The 19,754-nt window shown below is 40.3% G+C and overlaps 1 protein-coding gene across 1 annotated transcript in view; it reads right to left on the minus strand.

Moving 5' to 3' along the window:
* Positions 1-19,754, minus strand: part of ADAMTS20 (ADAM metallopeptidase with thrombospondin type 1 motif 20) — a 293,501-nt gene that overhangs the window by 168,079 nt on the left and 105,668 nt on the right. Inside the window, exons 5-9 of the mRNA XM_075600093.1 lie at positions 14,549-14,632; positions 9,246-9,370; positions 9,027-9,067; positions 4,055-4,160; positions 3,127-3,273 (exon numbers count right to left, since the gene is read on the minus strand). Of these exons, the coding sequence (XP_075456208.1) occupies positions 3,127-3,273; positions 4,055-4,160; positions 9,027-9,067; positions 9,246-9,370; positions 14,549-14,632 (503 nt within the window). The remainder of the gene's footprint in view (positions 1-3,126; positions 3,274-4,054; positions 4,161-9,026; positions 9,068-9,245; positions 9,371-14,548; positions 14,633-19,754) is intronic.

The following is a 19,754-nucleotide window of genomic DNA, read 5'->3' on the forward strand; positions in this document are numbered from 1 at the left end:
ACATGAGCCCGCCTCCGGCTTATTTTTTTTTTCTCCAGCGCGAGCGCGGGAAAAGCAGCAGCGCGAGCGCGGGATATTTAAAAAACACATGTGTGCTGCTTGGGCCAATATTTACTCGCCCGGGGGTTAAATCCACCCGCCCCGGGCGAGTAAATGTATATAATTGTCGAACACTGTATATATGTATATGTATATCTATGTATATATATATATATATAATCAAAAAATAAATAGATGATACCGTTCTGTGGCTAACGAAATGCTTTTATTTGTGCGAGCTTTCGAGATACACTGATCTCTTCTTCAGTGTATCTCGAAAGCTCGCACAAATAAAAACATTTCGTTAGCCACAGAACGGTATCATCTATTTATTTTTTGATTATTGAAGCTCGGCTAACACGGTACTGATACCTCTACATGTATATATATATATATATGCAGTGTTCGACAAACCTATACATTTGCTCGCCCCGGGCGAGTGGATTTAATCCCCGGGCGAGTAAATATTGACCCAAGCAGCACACGTTTGGTACTAGGTGGCGAGTAGATTTTTTTGTGTGGCGAGTAGATTTTTTGGTGATTTGTCAACCACTGTATATATACATACATATATATATATATACACTGGCGACACACTTTATTCGAGCTCGGCTAGTCCCACGAATTCGGGTATACCCGGGTGTATTGAGGTTTGTGACTGTTTTCTGCCCGAGTGCATTGAGGTATTTTCCAGGCAGGGATTGAAGCATTTTATTCCCCCTGGCTGCAATACTGCACAGTATATATATATATACTGCATTACAATTCATGAATTTATGCCATCTGGTAGACACGCGAAGCATTGCAGCCTATTAAATCCTAATCATTATCATTTAACAGATCAGCCACCCGTCAGCCAGGCATGAACCCAGGCTGGGAAGGCAAACGCAACGGGGCTTGTCAGAGGTGAGGAGCGGCGCATTCCAGGTATCTGCCAGGTACATACTGGGTATTTGCTCGAATAAAGTGTGTCGGTGCAGTATATAAAAAATTAATAGACGATACCGTTTTATATATATATATATATATATATATACAGATATACACACTTTTAGAATCACAACACTTATAGCTACAGTATATTGATGTTTTATAAAACAAAAAGTCTTATTTAGAAGTGCAACAGCATTTTCCATATAAGTATTTTAGGTGGTAAATAACAAAAAATATATTTACAAAAAAATATAAGGTGTTAGTAACCGAAAAATAAAAATACATGTAAATACTGATAACAAGGGGGACAACATTCGGGGTCTAAGCCCTTCTTCTGGCCTGTTCCCACACTGACTAAAAGGGAGTGTGGTACTTCCCTTTGATCATTGTCTATGAGGCTATGTAGAACTCTACAGAACTCCTTATCAACAACATCAATGTTGATAACAAATCATTAAGATCAGTGTGCTGTTTTTAAGTACTGATCTTAATAGTTCACTGGTTTCGAAAACCCCTTGGTTGGAATCATGTAAACAAAAAATAATAATATTTTTTTTTTAAAAGCAGCTGGGATTGCTACTCTAAAAGCATGGTTCCGCTAAGTTTTTTTTCTTCTGTTGCTTGTTTTATTATTTTGTAATAGGTTTGAAGTAGGGTGTCTCCAGAGCTTTACCACATTACCTTTACCTCAGAGAGACCCTCTGCTCCCTGAGCTACATACTCCGAACGTGGCCTCCAGGGTAAATAATATTGCAGTTAAAGGTTCTGTGTCAAGCGGCCAAAAGGAAGCCACAAAGTCATCCGTCTCGACTTCCTATTGGCCCACGTGAAACGGGACTTTTAAACCTGCATGAAGAATCAAGTCACCTTCCGAGATATGTATCTCAGGGACCCCACGGAGCTGGAATGAACAGTTTTTCCTCCATAAAATGCTCCTCTTAACCATAGATGTAGCTACGCTTTCTGTGATAGAATTTTTCCTCTGTTTTAATTTGGCAGGAATGTTACACAATACATGAACACTTTTAGGTAACTTACAAAGTCCCTATAAGTAATGAAACAGAATGTATGTTGCAGTAATTATCTATGCTACGCAACATTGTTATACAGTAGCTTGATTTTGAATAGGGGTTCCACATGGCTTCATGGCTATGTGATCTATGTACTTAATCCCTATTTCTGAGTGATAGTACGTAAAAGTAATGTAAATTGGATTTGCATCATCATGTGTATAAAAATACAAATGTTTCAAACACGTTGTAGGCCAAGACCAGAAACGATAATTACAGTAATAATGAAACCTGTCGGTAGACTAAACCACACAGATATTCTCAAAATAAATATATACAATGAGTATTCTAATTCTTCATGCATGCTATAATATTTTTAAAATTATTTTATTACGTAAATTCAATTTGGCGAAGCATTTATCATGTTACCACTCACCATTGCACACATGGCTACATTTATATACCAAATAGATTAATTCTGGTAATTAATGGTTTGTGAATGAGACAAATATAAAAATGGTATAGCACTTTTAATGATATTCTCACAAAGAATGCACAATTCGGTTAAATGAACCATGGGTGGTGAAAATAGGGTATATAAAAATGATTGGAATTTGAAATCTTTATCATAAAACAGTTTTAAAACAAAGTTTTAAGATAACCATAATTGTTCAAGGAAGTAAATTACATTGGTAAATAATTTAAAGCGGCAATGCCGTCACAAAATGTACATGATTGGAACCAAGGCGGCTCCACTGAACCTACCTACTACTTTTGTCTGTGTCTGTGTCTGTGAATCCAAAATGGCTAATGCTGTTTGTCCAATAGGAAGCCAAAACCAATGACGTTGCAGCTTCCTATTGGCCCACAGATGCTGTAAAATAGACAATGTTTCCCCAGTTTGAGCCCCAGCACCAGTAACTAACAAGGTAATTATTTCTGTAATGCAAGGGGGTATTGGGGAGTTCCCCTTAGCTGAAAATATCACAGTTTAGCTTCGGGGGCCTCCCCTATTCCAATTATGTAAGAAGATCAAAGGAAAACATTTTTAGGCTAGATTGCTGCTTTTAACTTATATATATTTATTGTTTTCATTCACCTAAGTACGAAAAACAGATAATGCAAAAGACATTACAAAACTTACTCAAGAAACTCAGTGATATATTTCTGACTGCATTTAGACCAGGTCCATGGACTTGTGTTGTAATTTAAAGTTGGGGCCATCACATGGAATTGATTTTTTATTCCTGCTTCTTTGCACTTGAAGCTGTCATCATGAGGCATATTAAATCTTGAGAGAAAAGAAACACTATGTTGATCAAAGTTAAACAAATAAATACATATAATATGCTATGTTTTGTTGTACTGAAATCCAAATCCTAACCTACACTATACTTTAATTATTAAGCAGTATACAACAAACTATATTGAAACAACTCTACTGTAGTTGAACAACGCAATCAACCAAACCAAACGAAAGACATGAGTCAGCACATCTGGGAGTTAGTGCTGTGTACATATATCAAGAACAACATAACAATATTTTCACTATAAGGACATAAAGCAATAGCCTGCTTTATTTTTACTATTCTGTACTCTCTGACTTCCTTTTCTTTACATTGTCTAGCCCTGGAGTCTAATACATTGCTTCTAAACTTGCAAATTACAATATATACTTAAGCACTTATACAGTCTACAAATGACAGGCCCTTCATCTGAAATTGGTATAATTTGTGGTACATGTGTGTTACATCCCACACAAGTTCACAGGCAGTGCTAGTTTATTATTAATACGGTTAAGTATTTTTTTTTTCATGGTGGTGTAGTTCCAAATTGTAGAATCTATTATCATATAGCCCAATATCTAGGTGAAATCTAGGCAAGTAGCAAAAATTGTGGCATTTCTTATTGTATCTAAATAAAAATGTAATGATATGGTATTAAATGCAATTACTCGCTATCAAGAACATTCTCATTTTTGAATGCAACTGTTTTCTCTTTAGTCATAGAAATATGGCAAGAAAATAAAAACCATATCAACATTTTCAGCATGTCATACATACTGTACTTACACATGTCCCACTTCATGTGCTATGGTGAATGCTGCTCCTAACCCATTTTCTTCACTTATAGAACAGCTTCGATATGGGTCACACATTGTACCCAGCTCGGCCAACCCTGAAACAATATAAAGTTCATTTGAAAAACCCACATAAATACTGATGGTTATGTTTTGATGTCAAAATCTATGTACTACAATTCATCAGTGCACTCCATCATAAGCTATTTGAACAGTACAGGTATGTCCCAGCTCGTCACAGAAATCAAATGTAGAGGAACCTTGAGTATTTATTTACTGATTTCAGGTTTTCCGTTTTATAAAAAATGTTAAGTACCAACTACATCCAAACTTTTCCATTTTGCCTAATATTAAGAATTTGAGGGTTGCATGACCACACCATTCATTTACTGTATTGCTTCAATTCTAAGATGCACCATTGATTTAATAAAAATTTTCAGGGGAAAAATAAACACTACAGAAAATTTAATGTAGAGAAAATCAACAGCAACCTCCTGTTAGCACTACGGGTGGTGCGCTAGGATTGGCAGCATCACATTCTAGGAACGTCATTCCGCAACGTAGGAGATCACGTGATCCTCAGTTGACTCGCATTAGTGGCCATATTTGTACAGGAACCATACCAGTCTTCCAATGATATTGATTGTAAGACGCATCCCGATTTCAGAAATGGTAAAATGTGGGGAAAATTGCATCTTAGAATGGAGGAAATACGGTATTTGTTGGTTGGTTTAGGAAAACTAAAAGTGACAATATCATTACATGTGTTTTAAGCATTGGCCATGCCTTGTGAGGGTGCTAATAATTGGCTTACCAGCATGGACCCTCCAAGGATTACAGTGGTGTTATTACAATAGTATATTGGTCTAACTTTTTTTAAACCTTTTTTTCAGCGATAATTTTATGTAAAAGGCAGTTTAATTGATTTGTCCGAAATATATAATAACGCACAGCAAAAAGCTACAGTATTACCGCATGTCAAACTGGAGTCAACATTTCCTAACATTGTAATTCCTTTACGAATTTTCCTATTAATGACGACCACAAACTGCAAAGGCGAAAGATCTTTTTCAAAGGTGAAACTTAATAAGAATGAGCTCCGCAGTTGCAAGCTTCAACCTACATTGAATGCTCTTTCCTTGCTGACAATCGAATCAGATATACTGTACTTCATAAAATCGAATTTAATTATGTTATTTGTGACTGTACAAAAAAAACAGAGACATGTAGATAAATAAAATGTTTGCTAGTAGTAATATTTGAAGAATTTCAATAAAAGTTTTGAATGTTGCTCAATAAAAACATACTGTATTTGTATTTCAATTGGACTTTTGTGGGTAAGCCCCAATTTACGCTTAACCCAGGGCTCCACAAATTCTTAACATGGCTCTGAAGAAGGGAGCAATGGTTCTAAGTGTTGACGTTGTTAAACAAAGATGACTTGGTAAACTAAGGTACTAAGGTAGGGGTGTACAAAAATATAAAATACTTAGGAGGAATAGAATTTTTAGGAGCCAGCATTTTGATTCAAGAGGGATGGCACAATTTGGCTACCATCAGCGACTCAGTGAATGCCTGTTACACGCTTACAGACACACACTGTGACACAGACACTTACCCACACACATACATACAGTACACAGACAGACACCCCTCCTCCCTTCCCTGTCACAGTGTGATATGAGAGCAGGGTGGGTGCTCCGACTCGCTCCCGTCTTCATTACTCGCAAGCCTCTGCCACCCGCTCTCTGTTCTAGCCCTAGTCCTAGGTGACCTTGTAAACCATGTGGTTTTAGAATGATAACATTATTATTCTTATATCAATCAAAAAACCTACGATCACACAATCAAATTAAAACAGCATATTGTATTAATATTTGCTTAAAGGGAAAACCCTATTTCCTATTAAAATAATATCTTAGTGACAAATAATGATTGTCTTTTAACACTACACATGCATGCAGGTTTATTAATAACAAAGATAAGCTAAAGTATAGGCTATACAGTACAGTTTTTGTACAGTAGATTGGTGCTTCCGTGGTTTTTTTATTGTGGCGATATACTGTATACTGTAAATTGATGACCACTCTCTCCCTAGGCATTCACACTTTCTCTCTAACCTCTTCATTTGGCGTTCAACAGTGGACTGCAGCCAGCACCCACAAGGGATGGCCACTACCTAGACCTGGTTTTCACTAAAAAACTCAGCACTCATTTTCTCTCTTTCACTTCTCCAACTCCCTCCACACCTCATTCCTGCAGAGACCTGCGCTCTATTAACCTACCAGTTTTTTATTCCACTTTACACTCCTCCCTTTCTCTCAGCCCTGCTCCAGACCCTGACAACCTGGTCAGGAACTACAAATCTGCCCTGTCTTCCTCTCTTGATCTACATGCCCCGCTTTCTCTCTGCCGTCCTCGCCCTTCTAACCCCAGACCCTGGCTAAATTCCCACACGCGCATGCTGCACTCCTGCCCTCGTTCCTCTGAATACCTCTGGAGAAAATCTCACACTCTTGCAGACTTCCTTCACTACAAATTTATGCTATCCTATTTCAACTCTGCCCTCTCTGATGCTAAACAAACCTACTTTTCTTCACTAATCAACATGCACATATCTAACCCACGGGCCGACTGTTCTCTGTCTTTGACTCCCTACTCAGACCACCCTCAGCTGCCTTTTCTCCATTCTCCATTTCACCTCTGGACTTTGCTGACTTTTTAAGGAAAAGGTGGAATGCATACATCAGATCATCCCCTCCCACCCTACACCGCTTTCTAACTCTTCTCCCTCTACCAGTTGCCCTCTTGACCCCATTCCCTCCCATCTCCTAAAACCTCTTGCTCCTACTATAATCCCTACGCTCACACAGATTTTTAACTCCTCCCTCTTCTCGGGAACCTTCTTTCCCTCCTCCTTCAAACATGCAACAGTCATACCATTATTCAAAAACAGCAAGCTTGACCCTACCTGTGTTTGTAAATATCGACCTGTCTTCCTCATGCCTTTTGCCTCTAAACTCCTTGAACATCTTGTATTCTCTCGCTTGCTCTATTTTCTCACCATCTATTCTCTCTTAGACACTCTACACTCTGGCTTCCACACTGCCCACTCCACTGAAACAGCCCTCACTAAAATAACTAATGCCCTCCTCTGCTATAAAGACCAAGGTTTCTGAATGTCTCTCTGCAATATCATCCTAGATGGCCATCCGACGACTTAAACTCAACATGTCAAAAACAGAGCTCCTCATATCATCCCAAACCTGGCCCCACTACCTCCTTCCACATTACTGTTAAAAGTTCCGCTATACACCCAGTAGTGCAAGCACACTGCCTAGGGGTCACATTCGACTCCTCTCACATTCAAAACATATCTAAAACCTGTCGCTTTTTTCTCCGCAATATTACAAAGATACGCCCTTTCCTCTGTTGCTCCACCACTAAAACTCTGACACAGGCCCACATTCTCTCCCATCTCGATTACTGTAACCTCCTGCTGTCTCGCCTTCCTGCCTCTCACCTGTCACTTTTAAAGTTTTACACTCTACTGCTCCTCACATTTCAGCCCTAATTTCTCGCTATGCACCATTCCGCCTGCTGCGTTCCACTCAAGGATGTCTTCCCTCTACTCCCTTTGTATCTACAGTAAAGCCCTCTCCCACCTTAAACCTTTCTCACTGACTGCCCCACAACTCTGGAATGCCCTTCCCCTCAATACCTGACTAGCACCCTCTCTATCCACCTTTAAGACCCACCTGCTTAACAAAGTATATGAGTAGCTCTGTGGCTAATACTAGACACCTGATACATAAAGCTTGGCCCCTTGCAGACACACTTACCAGAATGCCCTCCTACTGTTTCTGTAAGATCTTCATACCTACCAATTAGATTGTAAGCTCTTCGGAGCAGGGACTCCTCTTCCTAAATGTTAATTTTTATGTCTGAAGCACTTATTCCCATGTTCTGTTATTTGTATTATTTGTTATTTATATGATTGTCACATGAATTACTACTGTGAAGCGCTATGTATATTAATGGTGCTATATAAATAATGGTGCTATATAAATAAAGACATACATACTGTACTGTACATATGATTGACATATACTCCTTGCTGTCACTTTAAACTGTATTTCTCTTTATTGCATTTAACCCTTCTTATACTCACTTGTAGTTTCTAGATATGTGAACAAACGAAAATTATGTTTAATGTTCATGTACATATGTGTCAGTCACAAGATGCCTTTCCTCGACCCAGATGCCTCTTTAAATAATGAATTGCAATGTTTTTTTCTGTTTGGTTCTTACCACTGTAATTTGTTTCTAATTCCTATTTTTTGTGTTATCTCCCCTTGTCTTTACTTCTAATCTTGTGCTTTCCTGTTTCTCCTTATGGTATCTTCTATCATTATTTTCTTTTGCCTCAACTTTTATAGCTTTCTCTCTTCTCCCTCTCTGTCTTCTCTCTTCTGTACCTCTTTTTATTTAACTGTCTTTTTTCAAAATGATCCCAGAACGAGAGCCCCTTTAGGGGTTGTGCTGATCCATATAGGGGTCTACTATAGGTTGCAATAGAAACCCGAAGACATTTTTCAGCCCCAACTGCCACGCATCACGATCTTTGAGCAGAGCGTCAATTTGCATAACAACTGGCTCCTCCCCACCACACACCCCCATCCATTTGAAGTCCAATGTTATTCTCCACTGAGGGAGAAGAGGCATCTGACTGTGTGCCATCGGAGCACTACGAAGATATTTGTATTCTAATAAGTGTTGCCATGCTGCATTGTGTTTAATGTTTTGTACTTTGTTCAGGCAACTTCTTTACATAAGATCTACGAGATTTCTAAGGCTCTATAATTATCTATTTATTAAATCTCTTCTTGGTTCAATAAATTGTTTCACGACTTATGAGAATTCTACACCCCTCAAAAATCAATACAAGTACTCAAATTACTTACCCAAAGTATCACACTTATCGCTGGCTCTACATATGTCTTCCCTAAAATAAAAAAATTGTGTTAGTGAATAAAAAAAGTCCTATTAAAAAAAATGAACAATTAAAAACAGATGTACATTTTATTGTCCTGTTTACTATATTATTATATGACTATAACTAACATTTATCAAACCAAATCTTCCATACCAGATACTGTAAGGTTATATTGCTAGGTCACTACCTGGTGAGGAGAACAGCTGTATCGTGATGGGAAGGATGGGAATCATCAGGAATATTTTGCGTTTTTTGCCATACACAAAAGTTGTGCAGAGTTGTAGCTGCATTGAAGCTGATTGCTGGTCCTTCCTGAAAAAGTAAAGAATATGTGAAAAATATATGTGTTTGCACAAATATTTAACGTTTAGTTACGCGTGTTAAACCAGAAAGAAAGTGAATGTGAAGGTATTAATTACAAAAGATACAGCACAAAGATTTACTTACAGTGCTTCAAAAAAAAATTCCCACAAACAATAATTTGGCCACATAAAATCAGTAAATAAAAGAAATTACAAGGTAATAAACAGAAATTATTTTTTTGTAATGTAGCCCCCTGCTAAATCCAGGCCCGTTTTACCATGCAGGCTAGGTCAGCACTCTGGCAGTGTAGGGGTTAAACCCATTGCCCATGGTCCTGCATGTGAGCTGGCTCAGAGATAAGATACAATGTTGCAGATCCCAGGCACATGAGGCATGACTCAGAGCTAGGAAAGTTCTAGTAGGCCATGTGACCGGTGGGGGGACAGATTGCTACAGCCTCTTTTGCCCAGAGACAGAGAAGAGGAAAGGTTGACACCCCCTGGGTATAAGAGGTGAGGACCCACCCTAGAGAGAAAGTGTGTGCAGGGGCAGACTGTGCTAGGTGCCCGTTGCAACCGAGGTTCCCATGCTGCAGGGAGCAGGGCTGTAGTCCAGATTTTTGTAGGGATCTGAGGCTGAGCCTGCTTCATCCTTAGGCTGAGTTCAGACAGGCTGCGATGCGACGTACGCACGTTTACGTACGCGCGCATGTTCGCCACTCTTTAGCTTTGGTGGGGCAGTACAGCGTTGTCACCGCTGCACTTGAAGAACACAACTGAAGTGTGATTTCAAGCGGCAGCCACGTCACATGTACTTTGCCAGCCAATCACAAACACACACAGGTTTTTTTTTTTTTTAAAGTCCCTCCTCCAATCGCGTCATTCTGTCTGCTGGGGATGAGCCCTGTTACATGGCTATACAGATTAAATAAGACTTGGGGCCCTATTCTATAAGCCTTTCTAAAAAGAAAAAAATCTCTGGGCCGGTGACACCACCATTTTTTTGAGCACTGCTATCACGTAATTCAGAAAGCCTCGAATACCTGCGATAGCAAAATGCCCAAAATTGGCGAGTAGCCAGCGATGTGAGGTTCATCTCTCTCAAAAGGGCTCACCCGGCGATCTGGCCCAGCTGCATACAGAGCTGCACAGACAGAGATGCCTCTCCCTGCGCTTATCTCACCAGTGATCGCAGGGTTTTAATAACATTTTTAATAATAGTGGACGTGAGCAGGGGGTCTCAGGAGTAGAACCGCATTGATTGTGGGTTGTTGGGGTAGAGGAGGTGGGTAGTAGGGTTGTTGTGTGTATTTTTGTTTACTGTGGTTAGAGGGATTGGGTGAAGGGGGTAGTAGCCCCAAGGATGGATGTTTAGGCCTACCTGGTGGTAGCCAGAGGGGGTTAACCCCTTCATTACCTTAGCGGTATTAACCGCTAAGGTAATGAAGGGATTAACTCCACCCGCAAACCCCACTCAAGGCCTAAACACCCACCAAGGGCTAAATACCACCTTCACCCACCCCCTCTACCCACAATAAACATGGAACTGGTAATTAACCCCTTCATTGCCTCAGCGGTGAGCTAAGGTAATGAAGTTTCCTTTAAATGCATTTTTATTGCATGGGATTCATGCCGGGGGTTTCCGGTGGAGGAAAATGCATTTTTTTTTCGAAGTCCTCTCTCGCTGCCTTCTCAGCAGCTTCTCACCAGCTTCATGACAATTTGTCCTGGCGTGAGAATTTGGGGAGAAAATCGCCATCCTGGAGCCGTGATTAGCCTCGATAAACTAATCGCATGAGTCTTTTTCTCCCTTGTCAGGATGCCAACGCACGAGGAGGGAGAAAAGGACTTTTACCATTGCGGCTGGGAATAGGAACTCCTGACAAGTACAAAATGTGTGTGCAATTGCCCTTTCTTGCATGCATAAAGGAGGCAGGCATGTTCTTTCTTCACATGTTACATACATCTGTTCATACCATCGGCACTATTGGAGTTTTTCTCTTATATTATTCTATGAGACCCTGAAGGGAGATCCCTGCCTGTCATATAAGAAGAATTGAACCACCACAAACATCTAATCTTATGTTTTATTTACCCATATATTTATTTTTCCCTATACACATCGTGTACACATCATTACTCTGCGCTCCCCTTTTTTTCTTATCACATAACATGGAACCAAACAAACAATTTTTTAGACTGATCTGTACATATACAGTATATCAAGAAGTAAATGTAGACAAATATTAGCTGTGGTGTTAGTGTAAGCATGAGTCTCAGCATGACTTGGTGTCAGTCTTTGTGAGTATTTTTTCCACTGTAGCAAATAAATGTCATTTGTATAATTATTGATTTTCTGTGATTTTTGTATATGTTTGCTTTGGAACTTTGTATCAATTTTTTAATATAAATTTGAGTTGGTGGTATATTCTTTGGCGGTGGTGTCATTCCTTATATTAAAACTCCTGAAGGATACATTGAGTGAATTGTTCCTATATTTGGTTAGTGGTAAATAATTTTCAATAAACGTCAGTATTCTAATCACTTTATGGGACTTACATTAAATATGTTATTGTTGGTAAATGTCTAAAACCAAAGTGTAACAGAAAATATTCAAAGATATGATCTTTCTATGATAGTAATTTGCAGGCACAATTAAAGTATTTACTGGGGAGTACTGCAGCCGGTCTGGGACAACTTTCCACAGCCAACTCGCCGCAGCCACTCCACTGCTGCCAACTTGCCACCAGCTGTCTTACTGCGAAGGTATCCCCCTAACCTTAGCCCTTACCCCAAAAGCCCCTAATGTTAAGTCCTTTCCGTAAAACCCTAACATTAACTGCTTACCCTAACCCATTAACCCCTTACCCTAAAACTCTAATGCTAACACTAATCCACCCCAAAGACCTTAACCCCTTACCCTAACACCCCTAGCCTTAACCCCTTACCCTAAAGGCTAAACCTTAACCCCTTACCCTGAAACCCATAATCCAAGTCTTCTCGCTAAAATCCCTAACTCCTTACCCTAACCCCCTAATGTTATCCCTTACCCTAAAAATCTTAACCCCTTATCCTAAAACCCCTAAAGTTAACCCCTTATATAACTTATTTTAGCAGAAAGATGCCCGGTGGCAAGCTGCCCCCAGCAACGGCGACTTGTCCCATTCTGACTGCAGCAACATCATTTACAGTAAACTGAAATATTCGTTTTCACCAATTGATAACACGAGAGAACATGTAGAGCGTGTCAAACATGGCAACAGTAACACAATACAGGTTCACCCAGTACTGAGGTTTGAAGGGTAGTATATATATAAACAAATAGTTTAGATAGTGCCTATAAGTGTATAGTAACACATCTAAATCAACCCTAGTTAAAAGGAAATGTATAATAATGTTTATACTAATCTACCAATATATGCAATATATTAGATGTAAAGTCGCATATGCTACCAATTGACTAGTCAGAAAATATATTAATAAACATGTGTTCACGGTGCTACTACTGTGCTAATAGCCATATATCTAAAAAACACAATGATAAGAAAATATATACTATAAAAAAGAATATAAAATTAAAGTCCAAAAAAAACATATAAAAGATCCGGTGTCACTGTAATCCCAATGGGTTAACTTTGATAGATTCTTGGGATACTGGCAGCCTTCTTCCTGGGTTCAACAACCTCCCTCTAAGTAACTTGAATAGCAAAAGGAAAGAAGAAAAAGCGCCCGATCCTAGTGTGATACCAGTGGATACATTTAATACTTTTGGACACTAAGAATTTGAAACTCACAAACAGGCGTGAATTTTGAGCCCCAACTGTCAGGATCGGGCTTGGGCCCCGCCCCGTGACACATCTCGCGACATCACAAATGATGCGCACAGGCGCTCCGCTGCGAAGAAGGAAAACACAGCAGGAACCGTCTCCAGGCTTCGTCCCAGTGATGACACGGGCAACCTACAGCGCACGCTGGCTACGTGCAGACGCAGCGCGGACACAAGCAAACCAGGGGTTCATTCTCTTAATTATTTCTCAGCTGCTGTGCACCCCGCCTCTGCCTATCAGTGGACAGCCTATGTCTGATTGCATTCATTACTCTGCAGCTCTGTGCTTTCCTACCATTGGCTGCCTGCCCTTTAAGTACTCAGCCAGCCCTTCTACAAACTGGCTGAGCATAAACTTTGGTTTATGTGTCTTGTGCTCCCTCAAGCTACTCATTGGTTTTGCCTTGTCTTGTCTTCCCTTCCTGTTGTGACCTCAGCTCGTACTTGGACTCCTGACTTCTCGGCTCGCTTCTGGACTCTCTCCTCTCCTCGACCACGGCTACTGATATATGACAATTCTACATTCTCCAACCCAAGACTACGGCAAGTACCTTCTACCTACCTGACCTCTCCTACCCTGACTCGGCTATATCACCTCCACTCTGCACACCGGACGTGGTTGCTTGGTGGCTATCAACATCCCCACCTCAGCCTCGCTGTAACGCCTTGTTTGTGGTGAGCACTCGTCACACCAACATGATTTCCAGGACGCCGCTCTGCCCGATCTGCTGTGGGATATCCTCCTCCAGATCTCCTCTGCTGGTATCGTTCCTAAGGAAATCCTCTGGCAACCTGCAATTGTACAGGAGAGTTCCTGATCAGGAGGATTTCCTTAGGAGTGACACCATCAGAGGAGTTCCGGAGGAGGATATCCCACAGCAGATCGGGCAGAGCGGCATCCTGGAAAGCATGTTGGGGCATGAGTTTACTCATACAACGCTCAAAATTCACTGCTGTTTGTGAGTTTTAAATTGTTATTGTCCAAAAGTATTACATTTATCTACTGGTATCACACTAGCATTGGGCGCTTTTTCATATATATATATATATATATATATATATATATATATATATATATATATATATATATATATAATATACACACACACCACACACATCAAGGCATCTCTGGAGTGCAAACTATTGTAGGACTGATTTGTGAATTTTTGCATACTGTATGTCTAACTATGCTATGTCCAGTTAATACTGTATTTTATGATTTTTATTCCTGAACAAAGAATCAATTTCAAATGTTAGAAAAAGCAGAGACAAACTATTGAGTGAATAAGCATTGCTTTGTTCGGCATGCTTTATGAATTCCTGCTGGAGAATGAAATAAAATTCCTAAATGATCATCCTTACCTGTTCATTGTGAATTACAACAAGCTTTACGATCATGATGTTTATAAGATTTCCAATACTTGGATCTTTATAAATTGTAGCAACCTAGAGGGAAACATTTAGGAGAGAGTTTAAGCAAAAATATACATCCTTGCTGTAGCTCTAATGTTCTTTCATAATTTATTGTCAGCAACTTGTAATTATATTAGTAGCCGGCTTTGGCCCTTTATTGTTATACAGTATCTTTCAATAGACCAATAAGAGATCTTATACAGTAGATGTTATACAGTAGTGTGTACAGAGTTTTGAAAACTTCACGTCTTTTCTTCATGTGTTAAAACAATTAGTGAATTGTAGTGGAAACAAAAGCAAAGCGAAATACAACTTTAAAACAAATTATTTTGGAGGAAAAAAATTCCGTTAAAATGCAGATGTTACATAAAACATAACAGTGTAATACATTGAGGGCACTTCTTTACATAACAAACACAATATATCATTTGTGAAGTACTGTAAGTGAGAAAGATCAAGTGAAATCATTCAGAAGTACAATATACTTGTATACCCCTAACAGTAGCCATTCTCTCGGTCCAAACAATATATACATATTTATTTTTATTTAACTTTTTTCTTTTGTTGTGCTCCACTACATTGCATTAATTATCCAAAGAAGATTCGCTGGGGGGGGGGGGGGGGAGGAGGAGAAGAGACTGTTTACACAGTCTCCAGCATAGTGGTTGCTGTTCAAACATGTCATTTATTTATTAGGTGGCAAAGTCTTAGGGACATGGACAACCTTCCTGCCTCTCACCTATCTCCCTACAATCTATCTTAAATGCTGCTGCCAGACTCACTCTGCTCTTTCCTAAATCTTTCTCTGCCTCTCCCATGTTGAAATCCCTCCCCTGGCTTCCTATCAAATCCTGTATCACACACTCAATTCTCCTCCTCACTTTTAAAGCTTTACACTCTTCTGCTCCTCCTTACATCTCAGCCCTAATTTCTCGCTATATACCATCCTGACTCTTGCATTCTGCTCAAGGATGTCTTCTCTCTACTCCCTTTGTATCCAAAGCCCTCTCCCCCCTTAAACCTTTCCCACTGACAGCCCCACACTTCTGGAATGCCCTTCCCCTCAATATCCAACTAGCAACCTCTCTATCCCCATTTAAGACCCACCTTAAAACACACCTGCTAAGGAAGCATATGAGTAGCTCTATGGCTGATAATTTACACCTCCTACATAAACCTTGGCCCCTTGCAGATGCATTTACCAGAATGCCCTCCTACGGTCTCTGTACGTTCTTCTACCCACCAATTAGATTGTAGGCTCTCCGGAGCAGGGACTCCTTTTCTGAATGTTACGTTTATGTCTAAAGCACGTCTTCCCCTTATGTGTTTGGAACAGGGTGAATATAAGGCCACGCTTATAGTGCGCGTGACGGCGACGTGACGGATGACTTCACCCGTCGCCACCCGCAAAAGTTGTATTTCGCTTTGCAGCGATGTCGCAAGCTACCTGGTTATTGATTGGTTCAGTGGCTGTCACATGTGGCAAAAGCCTCTGAAAAATCAAATTTGACCGGCTTCCAAATTTCGCGCCGCAACGTCGCTCCATCGCGTCGCGCTTACTATAAGCGCGCGATGGCGGCAATACATTTATTTTGCCGCAACATCGCGTCGCCGGCACTATAAGCCCAGCTTAAGATACCAGCTCTATGCTTGACAGACCTACACTGGCGACACACTTTATTCGAGCTCGGCTAGTCCCACGAATTCGGGTATACCCGGGTGTATTGAGGTTTGTGACTGTTTTCTGCCCGAGTGCATTGAGGTATTTTCCAGGCAGGGATTGAAGCATTTTATTCCCGCTGGCTGCAATACTGCACAGTATATATATATATACTGCATTACAATTCATGAATTTATGCCATCTGGTAGACACGCGAAGCATTGCAGCCTATTAAATCCTAATCATTATCATTTAACAGATCAGTCGCCCGTCAGCCAGGCATGAACCCAGGCTGGGAAGGCAAACACAACGGGGCTTGTCAGAGGTGAGGAGCGGCGCATTCCAGGTATCTGCCAGGTACATACTGGGTATTTGCTCGAATAAAGTGTGTCGGTGCAGTATGTTTAGGTCTGCAGTGCTGCAGTGACCAGGTTAAATTTCAGCTGGGAGATGTGGTATGTGTGGTGCTCAGAATCAGACCGGTAACTTCTGTAACATAATTGTAATTGAGACCATAGGCTTGGTGGTCTGGCGACGACGGGGTGCCACCCAATAAAGCAATAATGCGTAATAACTGTAGGGGAAGTGACAAGTGGAGTCAGTTGGGACAGCCACTGTGATGTACACAATAATCACCCTAACAGTATATAAAGGAAGGAACTATGTCCATTGAATAGCAGGATTTAGATAAGGCACATTGGCACTTTACCTGCGCATCCGGGGGGGCACTCTCAGGATCAGTAGCGTGCAGTCCATCAGATGAGAAGTCCAGAAGGGTAGTTGGTGTAGATAGAGCACAGCTGCAGACGCCCTGCAATGTGAGGCAGGGAAAACAAAACCAGGCCACTCCGCAGTAGTATTATCAAAAAGTGTATTAAGCCAGCAAGCACATACAGGGAACAAAAATAGAACAGATAGAACGCACCTACGCGTTTCGTACAATAGTACTTTATCAAGGTGAAGCAAGAGTAAAATAACAGCCTATTTATACCCACCTTACACACTTCTAATCATAAGACACATAAGACACATAATAGGTATCATATTTCTCCTCTTTTAGATGTATTATAAATTCAAATGTATATTGTACTTCAAGTTTTCTATTTCAACAAACTGTTTTTGATTATGATGTAATAGTACTATATATACATCTGTTTTGCAAGCCTCCATGAACTAGCAAGGTTCTATTTCGGTCCCAGGTATGGGTATGGTATTGTAATTGTATCTGTTTATTATTATAATATATTATTCAATGAAAGTATATAGATTAAATCTTTACTCTAATATATATTATACTTAGACTGGGAGTCTGTGACTTAATGTTCTAATGAGTCTCTTGGTAAAACTCGGTTTGTGAAATTATATTAACCAGCCATTGATTTGGTTTTTTACTGTTTGTTTACATATTATGTTTCACTAATAAAGTTTTGTGTTGTAAAAAAACTATTAGGATCACGTGACATATCCCAAACTAATGGAGATGGACGCTGCGTCAGCGTGACTAGCCTACGTGCCGCACGCTGATGACGTCATCCCTATGATGCGACGGAGGTCACGTGGCAGCCCCTGTGTACTGCCCGATACACCGTGATCCCTGTGAATGCGCTTCACTCTGCCGCGACTGCTTGCAGCTGCCGGCGCATGACGCCGCAACCCAGTTGATTAGAAGTGTGTAAGGTGGGTATAAATAGGCTGTTATTTTACTCTTGCTTCACCTTGATAAAGTACTATTGTACGAAACGCGTAGGTGCGTTCTATCTGTTCTATTTTTGTTCCCTATATGTGCTTGCTGGCTTAATACACTTTTTGATAATACTACTGCGGAGTGGCCTGGTTTTGTTTTCCCTGCCTCACATTGCAGGGCGTCTGCAGCTGTGCTCTATCTACACCAACTACCCTTCTAAATTTCAGCTGGGAAAAGGTTTGGTTAATTGGTCAGGTCCCAGCTGCCTCGTTAAGGGGCTTTAAAAACCCAGGGTACACACACATGCCTGACTGTCTGAACCAGTGATAGACTGGAACACTGGAGGAAACTGCTTACTACAAGGTCTGTCTTTTCCTATGATATATCGTTGCTTATTGCTACTCTGGACTTTAAACAGCCGTTGTGGGGAAAAGGGCAAAGCCCTGCTCAGGACTTATTTTCTGTTTGTTTGCATATGCTGAAAATAGCTGTATGATTTTTGTATGTGATATTTTGAAGCTGAATAAACAAGCCCTTTCTAAGAAACCCACGTGTTGTTGCATTGACCCTGCAATATATGGTGTTTGAAGTGGGATGCTGAGAGGCCCCTGCATTTGAAGGGCAACATTAAAAAAAAATGGAACATATTTTTTTAAAGAGTTTCTGTGCGAACAGGCCAAACAGCAACTATTCATGCAGGAGTAGGCAAAGCAAAACCAATTACTACTGCAGCAGCAAGCCCAGATCCTATGCCAACAGCAGGCAGCACAGGAGGAAAACCTGGAAATGGCCAAACTACGGTCCTTTTCTACTGCCGGACCAGAACTTCCAAATAACCCCCTGGTTCTCCTGAGGAAAATGAGACCGGCTGAGGACCCAGAGGCTTTTCTTTTGACGTTTTAAAGGGTGGCCGAGGCCCAGGGCTGGTCTTTAGATCGCATATATATGTGTAAGTTTTATTATATTGACACCAGGGATTTGTGCACCCAGTTTACCTCTATAGTAAAGGTAAGTATGGTACTGGCTTTAGCCAGATTTTAATTGCACCACTCACATAAGCTCATGCTTTATTTAACCCCCTTTTACACTTTTTTCACCAGTCCATGGGACAACTATTATTTATATATATATATATATATATATATATATATATATATATATATATATATATATAATTCAATGCACAGCCGGCATACCATATGCAAGTAAATACGTTTTGGTGCTTATCCCATAAAGCAATAACAAACCATACGATACTGGTTGCAACACGACATCAAGGGACAGCACGCAGGTAAGTAAATCATAAATTTTCTATATTTGATAGACACAAAAACCGACGTTTCGGTCCCCCAGTGGGACCCTTCTCAAGGTGGTATATATATATATATATATGTATTTTGCACTGCATTCAACCACCTTGAGAAAGGTCCCACTGGGGGACTGAAACAAACAAAAAAAAAAACACAAAAATTCTCTCCGGTTATCCAAGATATCGCTGGGTCTGGCAGACTTATGTAGGCTCTCAGCAGTAACATTATGCAATTCCTGAGCCTTTTGCGCATGCCCAAACACATATTAGGTAAACAAATATAGAGTTAATATATTCAAAATGGACGCTCTTTACCTGCTGATACTGTGGATGCATGTCACATAGGCACGTGAGGCTTATTAACTGTGATTGGTTTTGTTGAATTGAACTGGTGTTTGGGGTATATATATGTATTGTGCACTGCATTCAATTGCACCACCTTGAGAAAGGTCCCACTGGGGGACCGAAACGTCGGTATTTGTGTCTTCTATCAAATATAGAA

This window comes from Ascaphus truei, chromosome 5 (genome assembly GCF_040206685.1).
Source record: "Ascaphus truei isolate aAscTru1 chromosome 5, aAscTru1.hap1, whole genome shotgun sequence".
Classification (NCBI taxonomy): domain Eukaryota; kingdom Metazoa; phylum Chordata; class Amphibia; order Anura; family Ascaphidae; genus Ascaphus; species Ascaphus truei.